This window comes from Rissa tridactyla, chromosome 13 (genome assembly GCF_028500815.1).
Source record: "Rissa tridactyla isolate bRisTri1 chromosome 13, bRisTri1.patW.cur.20221130, whole genome shotgun sequence".
NCBI classification, from domain to species: Eukaryota; Metazoa; Chordata; class Aves; order Charadriiformes; family Laridae; genus Rissa; species Rissa tridactyla.
Genome location: NC_071478.1, coordinates 2,145,976 through 2,161,691, shown reverse-complemented (window position 1 = coordinate 2,161,691; position 15,716 = coordinate 2,145,976). Strand labels below are relative to the sequence as shown.

The window sequence follows — 15,716 nt, the reverse complement described above, 5'->3', positions numbered from 1 at the left end:
CTGTAGTCCGACGGGATGCAGGCGGCGCTGGGCCGGGCGCGATGGGCGCTCCGCGTCTGCCGAGCGGCCCCGCGGCCCCGCCGCCTCGGGCCGGGCTCTCCGCCGGCCCCGCGGTGCTGGAGCTGCGGCAGCCCCCTACCCGGCGCGGAGGGGCCGCCTCGCTTCTGCCCCGGCTGCCAGGCTCTGCAGCCCCCGGCGCCGCGGCCTGATCTCTTCCGCCTGATGGACTGGTGAGTGCCGGCGGGGCGGCGGCGGGCCCGGCCGTCCGCGGGCCTCACGCCGCCTTCTGTCGCCCGCAGTGACCGCTCCTTCCGCATCGACGCGCAGCGGCTGCAGCGGCGGTTCCGGAGCCTGCAGCGCGCCGTCCACCCCGATCGCTTCGGGCAGAGGCCGCTGGTGAGCGCCGAGGCGGCGGGCGCGGGGTGCCGGGCGGGTGGAGGGGTCTCGCCGCGTCCCGCCGAGGCCCGGCGGTAGGGCTGGCGGGGCTCCCCGCGGGGAGAGGCCGCCTTTCGCCTTGGGCTCTGCCGTCCCCGCCGCCCTCCTGGCCCGGATTCCCGGGACTCTCCGTGTCCCCGCCGCCCTCCTGCCCCGGGATGCCGGGGGCTCTGCACTTGCTGTGTCCTGATGCTCGGGAGAGGCCCCTGAAAACGCCGATAAGAGGCCGTTGTGGTTCTTCAGATCCTCTTTGCGTGAGCTGCGTATTTACAACTCCCGACAGCCTTCTTCCTGCTCTTCCTATCTGTTAAAAGTCACCTTTCAGTTTTACACGCGTGTATTGTTGTGGGAACACTATTTCTCTGTAGGTAACAAAGTGTAAGGTGTTTTGCTGCTTGTTATTGACTTGTTACTGTTATTTATCGTCTATTCACAGAAAGAACAGTACTACTCTGAGCAACACTCCTCCCTGATTAACAAGGCCTACCAAACCCTCCTGAACCCGCTGAGCCGTGGCCTCTATCTAGTAAGGTGTCCATTACGTATTTTATCAATGTTCCTGTAACTGATCATAGGTGGCTGGGGCTGCTGTAATGTAATGAATCAGCCCTTTGACTCCATCATTAACATGCCCATTTGTGTTCCTCTGAGGAGATTTACCAGGGATTGAAGGAAGAGGGAAAACAAACTTGTCTGAAAACTAGCCAGCTTTTCCGCTTTCTTCTTCAATGTTTTGCCGACGATTACTATCTCATTTGCTTCTCATGTGATACTGATTTGTTTCCTGCATCACACATTGTGCTTGGCCACGGCTGTTCCTTTTAAATGGCAGCCTGGCCCTTGGCAGCCTTCATTCTGGTTTTTTGCTTTGGTTAACTGCTGGTTTTTAGGGTCTACCTATGGAGGTAACTTTAAGACTGACTCTGTTTATGCACATTTCATATAAATGGGAAGTTTATTCAAATTCAATATTTATTCAAACTGGAAGTTTATCAAATATGAATCTGAGTGAGCCCTGCTAAAAGACTTAATATTCAAGAAAATAATTCACATTGAAATAGAGGCAAGAATGTGTATTTCCAAATTCCCATTTTCTTCACCAGCTGGAGCTGAATGGAGTAGAGCCGGCACAAGAGACAGACTCTGATGCAGACTCAGCATTTCTCATGGAAATCATGGAAATTAATGAGAAATTAGCAGAGCCTAAAAATGAGGATAGCCTTGAAGAAATTGAAACTTTAATTAAAGGTAGGTTATGATTTGAGGGATTTGTACAGAATTAATTTACTGTATCTTGTATAACACGGGTCTCTCTCTTATAGCTTTTTCAGTGTGTTTCTTTTAGTATCTCTAACTTGCATTAGTCTTGAATTGACTCACTGCAGTAGCTTCCCCCAAAAAACCAATGTTGTCTTTGCCAATTAGTGCCACCTAAATGTCAAAACTGGCTTGAGAAAATTTGTGTAACAGCACCTATTCTGATGGCAAGATCGGTATAGATGTTAACTACAGAAAGGAACTTCTTATTCAGCCTTTAGCAGATCAGGGCAAGGAGACTGTTTTAAAAGAAAGAACCATTCAAAATGAAGTTTAATAAAATGCTTGACTGACCACGTTAAGAAACTTCTTCATTTTTACAGACACTGTATTTCTTTCACCTTCTTCACCTTAGCAACCATTATATTAAGCAGTTATTATCCTTACACAAGCAACTTCCTTATTTATATTGTTGGTGATACCCAAAATATTGAGTTTATTGGTATATTTAATTCCTTGTAATAACGGTAGTGTGTCAAAAGCAATTAGAATAACTAGAATAAAAACTAAGTAAAAGAAAATTAATTGTAGCAGGGTAAACTGATACACCAAAAGTAATTTAGATTTGTGGGAAGTTAGTGACCGTTGATTTGCATTGGAATTGTTGTCTGTAAACCTGTTTAAACAAATAAATATCTTTGTTTGAAATTATAATATATAAGAAAACCATGACGGCAGTATTATGGAAAGCGCTCTTAGCTCCCAAGAGACTATGAAACTAGTAATTAAGTTTCCCACCACAGACAATCAGAATGCAGTGGTACTGAATATACTAAGTGTGTAACAAAATGTGAATGGAATAATTTGTTTTACAGTTAAACAAGAAGAACTGACCAAAGAGGTGACTGCAGCTTTTGAAAGAGGTAGCTATTTCTATTAAGTATTCAGCTGCCATACGTACCAGTTATAAATGCTTAAAAATACCACACTCTCTTACTGGCAAATATTTCCTGATCTACAGAACACATATACTACAGAAACAAGTGTTCTTTGTTCGGTATTTAGACCAAAGACCTCTAAGCTGGCCTTTCTGCTGATTCAGGAAATTCAGGACCTCACATTAAATTAAAAAAAAAAATCCAGTACAAAAGTTCCAGTTAATTCAATTTACATCAAAACGATCACTTCAAGTGGGAACACAGATACTAAGAATTGTTTCTTTGTTTGTTTCCCCAAATAGCGGGAAGGACAGACTCTTTTCTTAGTCGAACGCACCACCCGTTCTGAGGTTTCAGACTTGAATTTGGGAAATCTTGCTCTGCTGCCTACCACTGAAGCCGTATGGCAAGGAAAGAGCCAAGGCCTCATTTAGCCTCAGGTTTTAGGGACTTTCTGTGCAATAACCAACATAACTTTATCCACAACCAAGCGAACCGTTCCAGCCTAGCTTCTTATTCCGGGAAGAAACCTTTGCATTTCTCTCCTGGATCTTGGAATGCCTTTATTGTTAGGTTTATGTAGTACTGTGGTGTAAAACATCAAACACCAAGTAGTGCTGTAGTTACTGTAAACTAGTAATGTTTTATTATTTCATTTCAGATGATCTTCAAGAAGCTAAGAAGCTTCTAGCCAAAATGAAATATTTTGCAAACTTAGAAGATAAACTAAAGAAAAAGAAGATCCCTTCCTGATACTGCCTCCTTTCCCATTAAGAGTTAATATTATTTTCAATTAAACAACTGATTTAATTACCAAAATCAGAAGAATGGTGTTTGCTTCCTACGTTTTCATTAAAAGCTTTAATTCTGAGAGAAGGAAGATAAAAGTAAAAGAAATCCAGTGCTTCCTGTAGCACTTAAGTAACAGATGGAATCGGGAATTGCTGACAACCAGGAAAAGTTGTAATAGGTAAGGTAGGACTTCTGTCCTAGCAGTTACAGGTATTGAAAGGAGTATCAGAGAGGCACAAAAACACCATATGTAATTGAGATTTCTTACTTTTGGACTACTAAAATATGAATAATTTATTTTAAATTGAGAAAGAGCCCTGGACAAAATGTTGGAGATTAAGCAGAAAGCTCATTCAAGCTCTCCGTAGTCTCCTCGTGTGTGTTCTGTCAGGCCATCTTGAAAAATCTTTAAAGGTAAATAAAATGTATTTAATTTGAATCATCTGCCCTCTCTGCTACTTGGTGCTTTTTGTGATGTTGAACGCAGTCTGCCAGGAATTGACCTTCAAAACTAGAAGAGATTTTACCCTGCTGCACAGTTTAAAATGTTAAGATGCCAGGTTAGGGCAAAAAAATAAACCCAAAGCCCAGAAACTGTTTTATTAGTATGCTTTTAGGAAACAAGTCTTTCTAATAAACTTTATTACAAATAACAGCAATTCCGATAGGTGCTGTACTGTCTCTTAGCAGTAAAAGAGCAGCTAAGGAATAATCTGACTAAATCTGCCAGGAGGGGTGAATTCACCGAACACCCTTTCTGGGTTCCTACAACATCAAGTTGTGTCTAAACATCGAGTCTTCTCTGTATGATAGAATACGTTGTTAATAGCATTTCAGCAATAGGTGTTTTGACAGCATTTCAGAAAGATTAACTTGCCTTTAATTAAGCTTCCTCTAAATATATAGGAGGATTTAATAAGCTACTTGTTCATGGCATTACACTGCTAATTTAGAAGACGCTGTTCATAATTCTCATGAAAGTTCTGTTACAGCTGAGAAATTACACAGAATTTTTTTAAAATTCATCATGGAGTTGTCTTCTTTCATAAAGCTCTGTTTCCTTTTTTTTAGCATTTCGTCCAAAATTAAGCTTGTGAAATTCCTTTTTGATTTCCAGAAAAGATTTGTTTTTTGTCTCAGGAATTACGAGGAAGATGAAAGCAGCGACTAAGGAGCACTCCAGTAAGAACACCAGAAAACAATACTGCTTCAGTCCGTTCTGAAAATAAAATTTATTTGATTGCAACGTATTTCAAGTGTAAGTGGGTTTGGGAAAATAAAAAGCTTTTTGTTCCCATTCACATCTTACATTGCTGCTCAGATATTTTTAATAAAAAGATGTTCAACGTATCCTTACTTTACATGTAACTTTTTAAAAAGCTTTTTTTTTAGATAAAAGACTACAAAGTGCTGTGCAATACACTTTGTAGTCTTGTATTAAAAAAAATGATTTAAACACACACTAAATTCATAACGTAATGACAGGTCAGCATTTGGTGCTTAGCTGTCTCATTTTAAGATTATATGTCTTATGTTTTTTCTGAATGTTTATTAATATTTTTCAATGCTATACATTAAAAAAACCAACTATCTTATTGAGAAGCGGAGTTCAACCAAGAAGAAAGGACTGTCAAATTAAGACACCCTGCTGCGTGCTGTTCCTGCATGTTTTGCTCTCAATAACAAGTGCTAAAACTGAAAATACAGGGCTAGAAATTAAAATCTTTACTGTTTTTCCTAATGATCTTCCTGATCACAGAACCCCCTGTATGTAAGTTTAGTGAGCTCTCGCAGATGTGAGCCACTACCCCACGTACTAGTTCCACTCTACTCAGACATAAAAGCACAAGGTACTACTAAGAAATGTGTTATTTGAATCTCAATATCAGATTAAGTTGGTTTTTTTAATCTGAACATGAAAATCCCCTCCGTGCATTCCTTTTCATTTTCATTTATCATGTTTTATTCTTTTTTGTTAATATCTAAAAAATATTTTAAGAGGGATGGAATCTAGGTTGAGGGACAGTGTGCATCCTATGTTTAAATGTTACCGTATAAGAAAAAGCAATTTGATGGAACCCGAGAGAAGATAAAATGAGAGGCGAGGCAATTAGGAAGAGGCGTTCTGCGTACTTACCACTATGAAGGGAAAGAGCATTCCAATTGTGAAGAAACTAATCCAACTAATAGTCCCTGCTATCATGTAAGCAGCAGGACGTGAAGACTGTATGAATAATTCCGCTGTCAGGGTATTTGTTATGCCACCTGGGGGAATGAGTTTCAGAAAGAGAAGAGGTCGTTAAGCTCAATGTCCGTTAGTGGTTATTTCCAGCGCCAGAAAAATTGAGTTGCTCAGTTTCAGGCTGTGGAGACTGAACTGTTCTTGCGTTCCTCAGGCAGAGCATCAGCAGCCTCCCTGGAAATCCGTACGGCTTGCCCGACACAGCAGAGCTGCTGATGCTCCCGCCACCACCCCATCCCCTCATCTCACTGCCTTACAACATTCACCGCTGTGTAATACCTGGTCCCAACCCAAAGCTCAAGATGAAGGCAAATATAGATGCCATGCTGATGTAAGGCACCCACCAGTACAGGTCCTGGAACAGAAGGGAATGAGGTTTAGTTCAGATTTTGGTAATCTAAAGTTTGCCTTAACTGTTACATTTCCTTTTGCTATTTCATTGCAACTAAGACCAACAGCCATTCATGGCTGTTTACAGCTGATTTATTTAACAGTACTGCTTCAGAGAAATTAAATATAGTTCATTTAAAAATTTTTACTAAATGGAGTCTAGTACTTCTGTCAAGATTTATTAGGGACTGAAGCAGACCCTGATGCTTGATAGCACCACTATGTAGTATTTCATCCTAAAGATTACTTGAAAAGCTAGAATAAATGCTGTTTTGTCATCACTTAGTTTTGTCAGCATTAAACTGGCTGCAGATTTAAGACAAATACACGATCAAATCTTAGCTGAGAGCATTCTCTTATTTTTGGTATTTCCCAAGAGAATGCTCTCAGCTAAGATTTGATCAAATCTTCATCTGCAGAATTGATCAAATCTTTCAATTGCTGCGAGTTTTATGCTGTGGTTTAAACCTGTGCAGCTCTTATCTTCCACCTTGTTTTGAGCATCACAGATTTTCGCTCACTATAGTCCTATCGTGTAATATAAATGAGTCCTCCTTCACACCTGGTAAGTCAGAGAGAAGGTTAAAACAGTGCTCCAAAGGCTCATAAGGAGGTAACCCCCAATGATGAGATATCTTCTTCCCACGTAGTCTATCAGCAAACCCTGGAGACAAGACATAATTTTCTGTTACTATATTGATCTCATCTTTACCAACGTTCCTCTTCAAGAAGAATCGTTACTCTTTATGCTAGGAGGTAGAATGAATTGTTACTTACACAGGTGAGGGCTGTGAGGCATTCACAAGCTCCAGTGCCGAGTGTCACATACGGGATTTTTTCTGCTGAGATCCCAGCTTGTTTAAAAATGTAAGTTGCATAGAAATAAATCTACAACAGAAAAAAAAAAAGGGGGGGGTTGGCATTCCCAATAGTCCAATAGTTAAATTGTCATCTGGAAACAAAGTCAAGTTCATCCTAAACATACAGCTCCATGTATTTTATATTGTGGGTTATTACTTTGATGTAAACAGCAAGAAGAATCTGTTAAATTCCTATCTAGGTAAATATATTGCTATCATAATAGCAAATACAATTATTCAACTTACTGAATGTAATACTTCACATTCTTAAACCAGACACAATGGGATAAGCTGATCCACCTTTATTTACTTTTTCAGAAGATGTAAACTTAAAGTCATTCTTTAAAGGAATTTACATCGCAGAAATACATAAATGAAAAAAAAATGGAAAAAAGAGAAACACAAAAATAATAGAAAGATATTCTTTCCCATTTCTCTGAGCTTCTCTATGTGGATCCTTCATGTTAATAAAAGGTCAAAAAACAGATGGAAATTAAATAATTCTTTAAGCTGTTTGTAGGTATGAAATCTTACAGCGTTTATCCCGCTGAGCTGTTGGCCCATAGTCATCACAATCACAGTAATGAGCTGCCACCTCACGCCACGATCAGTGAATAATTGCCACGGCTTCTTGGGTTTCTCCCCATCTACGGCAAAACATTCCCGCTGTATGTCTTCCATCTCCCTGCGATAATCCGAAGAACCATGAAACCGCTTCAAAGCTAAAAAAAAGAAGAAAATTAATTCTCTTATGTTTACCTATTCCCCACAACTTTGGGAAAATCATCTCTTTCCATAATGACTGGCTTTAGCTAGGATATGAAAACTTTCTGCTTTAGGAAGCTAGGAAAAAAGTCATTTGCTTTGTGACTTGTTTTTTGCTTGCTGAATTTCCAACATTTTTTTGCTGCGGTGGATTTGGAGATTTCAGTGGCACTACTTTGCTTTTATGGTTTTTTTTTTAATAAGAGTATCCGACTTTGAAATATTCACCAAGCAAAATATTTTGAAGTTTTTTATATCTGAACCACAGACCTCCAAATAGTCTTTTCATTAAAGGAAATTCTAACCAGTTTGAAGTCTTAAACTCTACGCACCTATAAAGTTTTTTGTTATGTCCCTGTCTTTAATTTTGCCAGTGGAATGCATACAGTGAACTGGAGTAAAGATTATAAGAAATTCTTCTAAGGCAATTATTATCAGAAGCCATTTGGATGCAAGACTAAAATCTTTACCTAAGAGTACACAACAGCAGTTCCTCTAAAATATTCAAGATTAAATACGTCATAAGCAACAATTTGCCTACTCAAGGGCAACAGTAGAACTTTTGATGATGCTGAAAGCAAACTTTCCAATGCAATTATTATCACTAACAGTGTAACCAGCTTGAAGCTCTCGCCACTCTTCAGTATCAGTTCAGGAGCAACCACAATTCTTGGGAAAAAACAATCCATGATTATGTTATTTCAAAAATAAATAAATAGAAGGAAAGACCCGAATACGATCTGGAGAATACAAGCTTCACTTACATTTAAAAAATTACATTTAATGAAGCCCAAACTAGATTATAATCTGGAAGGGACGTTATGGTCATCTTGTCCATGGCTTCCAAATTAGACAGAATTAACTCTATGGGTCATCTGTAGTTACCATGCTTTCTATTTCTTTCTATGTGTGTAGTTACTGATAGAAAAGGAGAATCTGGAAACCAATATACTCTTTCTGAAGACACGAGGAAAGTATAAATGCTGTAAGTTACCTTTGGCACAGCTCAGCTCATCACCTCTGTCTATAAGAAGGTATCTGGGACTTTCAGGAAACCATGGCAGGAATAAAAGTTGGGCAAATGCTGGGAAACAGCTGCTGGATAGCAACAGAGGCCAATACGTTTCTCCACCTAATAATTCCCTGGGAGAGGCGTGGAATAAGAAGGGGAAAAAACCAAACAGTTAGCTACTGGTGACTATTCAGAAGACTTTTGGGAGCAAGATGTTGGTCCTTTGAGAAGAGTTGCCTTGTAACCAGTTACCTATGTCTTGTGAACCTCAGCAAAAAGAGGGTGGGAAACTATTTTCCAGCCACTCTGAAATCAGGTTTCCCTCAGGAAGAGACAAGCAACCCTACTTTACTGCTGCTTATTGCTGTGTTGGTCCTAAGCATTATTTTCATGTTTGCCAAAGCAGTGTTTTCTAGCAATGTGGGAAAGTAATAGGATGAAGACTTCACCTTAAGGTCAGCAGCAGCATTTCCATCTGCTCTTGAGAATCACACAATAATTTATGATAGGAAGGAAGTCAGAAAGTCATCCGATCCCACCTCCCATTCAAAGTTGGTCTAATGAGAAGGTGTATTACATAGAAAGGAATCATTAAAATTGGTATAGTTAGAATCGGCAGGATGATGTGTTGTGGGTAATATAAACTTGTTAAAATAGAAAGCGTATTGCATTTTAAATACTGATCCTAGCTTACGCAGTGTGAAATTTATATTCATCTTTATTTTGCTAAAGTATCTAGCAAAATCAGTTCATTCAGAACCTAGCAATAAGAGAAAATAAAGAGAAGTCTAAGTGCTTTTGGTAGAGGGACAGAGGAAAAGCAGATAATGTGCTGTTACTCGGGGTACTAGCAGTTGCTCTCAGGGCAGTGGAAAGCTTCTAGCAGACTTCACAAAAGCAGCTTTTCATCTTGAGGTTGGGGAGCCTCTGTTCTTGGAGCTGATCTCACAAGGGACAAAACCAGCAGTAGTGCTACAGTACTGAAATCACGAGTCCTTTGCTCTCGAGTCCTGTCTTATGAATGCCCACTGTCTCCAGCAAGAAACTGGCAGAAAATATGAACTCAGCATAAATGTACCTGTTTTACTGATGCTGTTCTGGCTGACCCATCTAAACTGAAATACTTCCCTGGGGAGACAGTATAGATGGTTTGCAGTTGTAGGAATAATGTGACAAAAGCAGGGTTTTCTTCTTACAGGTAGACCTTCTGTGAGAAGTTGATTCATTAATGTTACAACAGCCACAATGAGTATTTTGCAGGGAGCTGCAGGAATTTGAATTCTTTACATGCGAGTAAGGCAAGGCAGGAAAAAAAAATGCATTTCTAACCTCAAACCAATTATTTGTCCTGTCAGAATGCCCCCAGTCAGAAAGATGGAACTCCCCATAGCCATGCCACCTCTAAGATGTTTTGGGGCAACCTCCCCAATATACAGGGGCTGTACACAGAGCCCAACACCTGCAAGTAAATGGAAAAACATTTTCCTATTAATAGATTTTGCTTTCAAGAGTTACTGAACCAGAACATTTAGGAAATCTGACTTAGTTAATTTCTCTATTAATTTAGCTGCTTTCATATTCCAAGTTAGACTACAAAACATTTTTGTCATCATATCTACAAAGTAGCATACAAGCAAATAATAGCTAAAGAATCAGCAGTAACAATCATTTTTCATTCACCAGTCTACTGAAAGTAGGAACAGGAAATCATTCACCTGAATTTATGCCAATCAAAAACCTTCCAACAATCAGTAACTCAAACAATCCTGTCGGAAAGCTGATGCCCATTAAAATGGAGGCCAGTATCGCTATAATATTATTCATCAAAAGAGCTCCTTTCCTAAAGAGGAGAAAAGCAAACAAAACAACAAACCATTATGAAAATCTGCAATAACATGTTTTTTTAAAAAAGTTTTCCTTTCTGATACTATGGAAAAAATGGGCTTTATACTGAAGAAACGTGCTATTCACTGGAAATCCAGGTATCTGATACAACTATTTACTCATTTTAAAAAAAAAGGTCCAAACATAAGAATAATGCATAAATATGACAGCAATGCCTGCCAAGGTAGGAGTGGGGGTTTGTTCATTTATGCTCTATCTATACAGAATGTGCATGAAACGGTACAGATTACACAGCATGTTACAGATTATTGGCATGAAGGCTGCCAATGTGTATGGGGGACTTGTGTTCCCCACCATACAGTACGCGCATACTCCTATTTAGATGTCAATAAATGTAATGGAAAGACTAGACTGGAAGGCTATAATTCAGGGCTCATCATTTAAAGTCACACTGGAACAAACTGTAAAATTCTACTAGCAAACTGTACTTTGAAGTGAAAAACATTTATAATCAAGTAAGTTACATTTTCTCCCACTCTTTTCCTATTTATTTCCTTTATATTTCGGTGAGAAAGTAGGAAAGGAAAGCATGCTGCTCTACACCTGCTGCTGTAACTCACCTGCCTAGCCGAATCGCCATGCTGCCTCCAATCAGGGCTCCACACAGGCCTCCAAGTGAAAATATAGAAGCAATGACGGACCAAAGAAAAGTCAGCAAATCTGGATTTAGTTCCTTGTGATAACGAGTAGTCCAGGTTTCATTTAAGAACCTGTGTATATGCTGCAGTAGAAAAGAATGATGAATGTGTGGCATTATGTGTAGCCCTACAGCGTAGCACTATAAACAACCTGCACCTCAGTCCTGAAAACCAATTCTGGGAGCTAACAAAAGATATCATCTTAGTTGTATGACATTAAAACCACCAATGACTAGCAGAATCTTCCTTGACCACAATACCGTTTCCTACTCCCCATACATCTCAAAGACTGCTGAGCAGCTTTGCTTTCATACCCTCCCTCAGGAGAGGCTGCATTCCCCTGGAGGAGAAACACAACCTTCCCATACACTGCTACGGAAGAGCCTTGAGGTCCTTCTGAATGAAAGGGGGACAGGGTGGAAGGGTAAACCCTACTGTTTTTAGGCACATCGCAGAGCGCAGAGGTCTCACATAACCTAACACATGTTAGTGTGGGGAGACTCATTCCAACACTTAGGTTTAAATCTTCCTGCCTTAATGTAATCCAATAATTCATGGTAAAATTCCTTTCTGCAACTCTAACATTCCTCCACCTTTCTTACAGTATTCACACATCAGAACTTCTAAACTGTTATTCCACATGCTTGGTTTCCTAAAATTTGTCTTTAGAAACTCTGAACTGACATGTATCTGTAATCAGAGGCTCCTGGTTTTAGCCAGCAAACAAAGATTTAATGAACAAAATTTGTGGACTCTCCCTGTTTACAGCATATTACATGTTCTTTCACAAATAGCTTATTTTAACCTTTGTAAAAAACCACAGTGTTGTAGCAAATTCAGTCTTCACAGTTACGTAAGAAAATACATCAGCTGACAGCAGAAAATGATACCAATCACTTTCACAAGACCATTTGCTCAGATCCTCGAGTCATCCACAAAATATGCAGAATCCTCAAGGCCATGGCAATCGATGCAAAAGTAACACGAAGGTGAAAAATACCTACGAGATACTCAGAAACTACAGATGCAACTTTTTGGCTCTCTAAGATCGTTCTCAGTAAGCTGCCTTGTGATGGACAACTGTAACTATCCTTTCCCCCTATTATCCAGTGACAGGATGCGTGGGAATGGTTCAAAGCGGTGTCAGGGGAGGTTTAAACTTGACATTAGGAGAAATAGTGGTGACATTTTACAGAAACAGTGGTCAAACACTGGAACAGGCTTCCTAGAGAGGTGGTCAATGCCCCACACCTGTTAGTGGTTAAGAGGCATTTCGACAATGCCCTTAATAACAGGCTTTAACTTTTGATCAGTCCTGAAGTGGTGCTGGTTGGACTAGATGATCGTTGTGGGTCCCTTCCAAATGAAAATGCTCTGTTGTATCCTATCCTATCCTATCCTAAATGTTCTGGGCTATTTTAGTCAAAAGTGTTACCTGGGAGCTGTTACTTATTTATTCAGTTAATCCTTCCAAAACAGACTTTAACAGAGGTATTTATGTGGCACATTTGGCACTTTTATCTGACAGAGAATACCTCTGATGGGAGGTACTCACAAACAAATCCACTTGAAACCATTACGGAAATCAACAAGAATCCTTCAAAGGAGGGGAATCCTGCCTTGGCTCCTGCTGCAATTGCACTAAAAGCGCATTCAGCCTCTCGAATACCTCCATTACTGTAAAACAACCGTGTGAACAAGAGACAGTATTTTACCTGGGTGGGCGCATTGATAATGGAAACATTATACCCGTACTGAAAGGTCCCTCCGATTCCAACAGCACAAACAGCAAGAAACAAGGTCCAGCTGGGGAACTAGAGAACAGAAGGGAGAAACAGGCATGAAAAGAGATAGGGCCTTGAACCCACGTGCATATAATATCTAGGAGAAAATCACGGTGAGATATATAACGTATTTAGTTTTGAAGAGTGAAAGTATTTGTTTAGAAAATTACATAAACTCTCCAACTCCTGCAGCAGGAGAAATATTTTGCAATGACTTTGGCCACGATCACTAACACGTTTCAGAGATGCAACAATTACAAGCATCCAGATTAAGTGCAGGCGACACAACCATTGCGCTGCTGACAGCATATTTACTGAACTGCGTAAATGCTTTTTGCATGAACCACGGTGCTCACGGTGTCTTTCTTATGAAAAAATGTTAGAACTGATTATGTTTGGTGTTAGAGGCACAATGACTCAGTATAAGAACTAACCAAATCCCAATTTCTGTGACTCACATTTCATCTGAGATGTGAGAAGGAACATTTTATTTCCCTCAGCAAGTCCCCAAGTTGATTACTGGATGTCTGCAAGTTAGCAGATGCTAAACGTTGGCATCTTAAATCACAACATATCATTCACTGATAACAGTATTCAATCTAAAGTTTATTAAAATGCATCTTTCAATTTTTCAATATTGATTACCTAGTTACATTCCTAAATCAATATTTAGGAACTAAAATTAATTGATTCACAGACTCATAGGTTTTAATGTCAATATAAGCCACGATTATGATATATTCTAATCTCAAGAGAGTCTAATTGGTCATAAAACATTATACTTTGGATGAGGCCTCCGGGTCAGAGAAGATCTCCAGAGGTTTACGCAGTGTCTGGTTTTCTGACGTGATACTTCTTGACTCTACTTTTAAATTAATATGATAGTACTAAATATAACATCCAGTTCACATCTTTAACAAACCTTCCATTAAAAATTAAGTCCTAATTTCATCTCGTAGTATCTTTTTGTCTAACTTCCGCTGGACACAGCGTCTCCTATATTAAAGGTGATCAAATTTACTCTTCCTTCATAGAAAAATTCTGTTCATAATTTTTTTTATAAGCTTGTACTCCCTGAATTTCTCATTGTAAGGTATGTAGACTAGTTCTTCATCATTCTCATTCTTGGTCCAGTTCCCAGAAATGTTATTCCAGATTCTGTACTGTATTCTGAAAGAGCTGTGTTTTTCCTGAAGATAATTCATCGAAACTTCCTTCGTTCAGGACTGAAATTCAGAAGAAGTTGCAATTGATCTTATTAAAGTAAAACCCAATTAATATTTCCTTCTGGTTTACTGAGAATAAAAAGTGTTTCTCTGAATGACACCTAAAGCAATTAAGTAAGAGTAATTAATAAGGGCTGCAGCGAGTACAGTAGGAAAAATAAAACTAGAGGTGATAAATTTAGGCACTGTGCACTCAGACCTTTCTATTAACCAAATCCTGTCAAGGTATTTTGCGTGTCTCACGGGTACAACCTGGAATCCACAAGAGACAAAAACCAAACAAACTAACAAATGAAAAAACCCCAGAATCATTAACATACATCACATAACTTACATTTGCTATGACAGCTCTACTCTTCCTCCTGCCCAAACCAGTCTGCTCCTGACACTAACATGGTCTGTCACATCTGAGCTGGGGCCCCAATTTCTTAAAGCACGGACAACAGCCTTATCGGTTCTGCCAGCTACTTCACTCCTGGCAGTTTATAAGCACTTTCGACTCATTTCAGAAACCGGCCACAAACAGAATTCAATTTACATTCAATGTAAAACACAAGGACCAGAAAACGTGCTTTTACAGCTTCCATTTTTTAACACGGCTAGGTGTCTAGGGAAAATACAAACTTTACAAGCCTGATCACCTAATTTAAAAGTAAACATGAAACAGTCAGAGAATTCCACGTCCGTGCATCGCTGTCAGAGTGACAAACTCTCTGCGGGGTCCGCCCTGGAGGCGCAGGCCGTTCTGCTTACCTTGCTGTGTGCGCTAGACCCTCTCAGCAGGGGCTGCTGCTCCATTCTTACCATGGGCTGAATTTGAGTTCCTTTGCAAAATTTGGTGAACTACACTACAGGAATAAAAGGTGCCAAAGAAGTGGAGTTATCGTATTAAAACACAGATTTTTTTGCCTGCCGTCTCTATCCACTGGGATTCTTCTCAACGGTTCACGAGGTGTTTTATGACAGAGATGTCCAGCTTTCACAAAGCCCCAGAGAGCTTTTCCACGTAATACCACACAACACATGCATTTTCTTCATGCCGGTCAGAAAACGCACGCATTGCTCACGCACAGAGCCCGGGCGGGGGTTACCTTGCTCCGCGGTGCCATCCTCCCGCCGCCTCGCCTGCCGCCTCTCCGCGGCCGGGGAGCGGGGGCCGGCTGCGGGCCGAGCCCCTCACCTGACTGGGATTTGGCTGCCGGGCGGGCGGCCCGCCCCGGCCCGCCGCTCCTGGCCGCCGGCCGCGGAGATTACGCCAGGCCCCGGACAAAAGCGGCTCTGTCTCCACGCTCCCCTAGCAACTGGGCGGGCCGGGGCCTCCTGCTCCCGGCGGGGACGGCCCTGCCCCGTCCCGCCCCGGGGGTCCCTGCTTGCCCCATGGCCGCTACGGCACCTCGGCGGCTCCGGCTTCCCGCCCGGGACTACAGCTCCCGCCGCGCCCCGCGGGCCGCCGCTCGGGACTACAACACCCA

General features: G+C 40.8%; 2 protein-coding genes across 14 annotated transcripts; one reads left to right on the top strand and one right to left on the bottom strand.

Annotated features, from left to right (window-relative positions):
• Positions 1-4,772, top strand: HSCB (HscB mitochondrial iron-sulfur cluster cochaperone). 10 transcript variants are annotated; one of them, XR_008469226.1, is made up of 7 exons: positions 1-230; positions 300-396; positions 872-961; positions 1,539-1,683; positions 2,568-2,615; positions 3,292-3,600; positions 4,563-4,772. XR_008469226.1 is itself a non-coding variant. In XM_054219970.1 (6 exons), exons 1-6 carry the CDS (start codon positions 16-18, stop codon positions 3,381-3,383), a joined length of 687 nt encoding a protein of 228 aa, XP_054075945.1. In that variant the 5' UTR covers positions 1-15; the 3' UTR covers positions 3,384-4,730. The 10 variants fall into 10 exon arrangements, 2 of the variants coding, with proteins under 2 accessions (XP_054075945.1, XP_054075946.1); XR_008469225.1 differs by having other exon boundaries at positions 4,545-4,772; XR_008469222.1 differs by having other exon boundaries at positions 4,540-4,772.
• Positions 4,280-15,465, bottom strand: LOC128917245 (solute carrier family 2, facilitated glucose transporter member 11-like). Of its 4 annotated transcripts, none has more exons than XM_054219962.1 (12): positions 15,336-15,465; positions 12,950-13,048; positions 11,157-11,317; positions 10,407-10,531; positions 10,021-10,150; positions 8,674-8,822; positions 7,449-7,636; positions 6,832-6,942; positions 6,617-6,718; positions 5,944-6,019; positions 5,560-5,687; positions 4,280-4,641 (listed from the first exon to the last, which is right to left on the bottom strand). In XM_054219962.1, the coding sequence occupies exons 1-12, from the start codon at positions 15,351-15,353 to the stop codon at positions 4,438-4,440; spliced, it is 1,491 nt and encodes a 496-aa protein (XP_054075937.1). In that variant the 5' UTR covers positions 15,354-15,465; the 3' UTR covers positions 4,280-4,437. The 4 variants fall into 4 exon arrangements, with proteins under 4 accessions (XP_054075937.1, XP_054075939.1, XP_054075938.1 ...); XM_054219964.1 differs by having other exon boundaries at positions 12,950-13,545; positions 13,941-15,375; XM_054219963.1 differs by having other exon boundaries at positions 12,950-14,244; positions 14,998-15,375.
• Between the last annotated feature and the right edge of the window lie 251 nt (positions 15,466-15,716).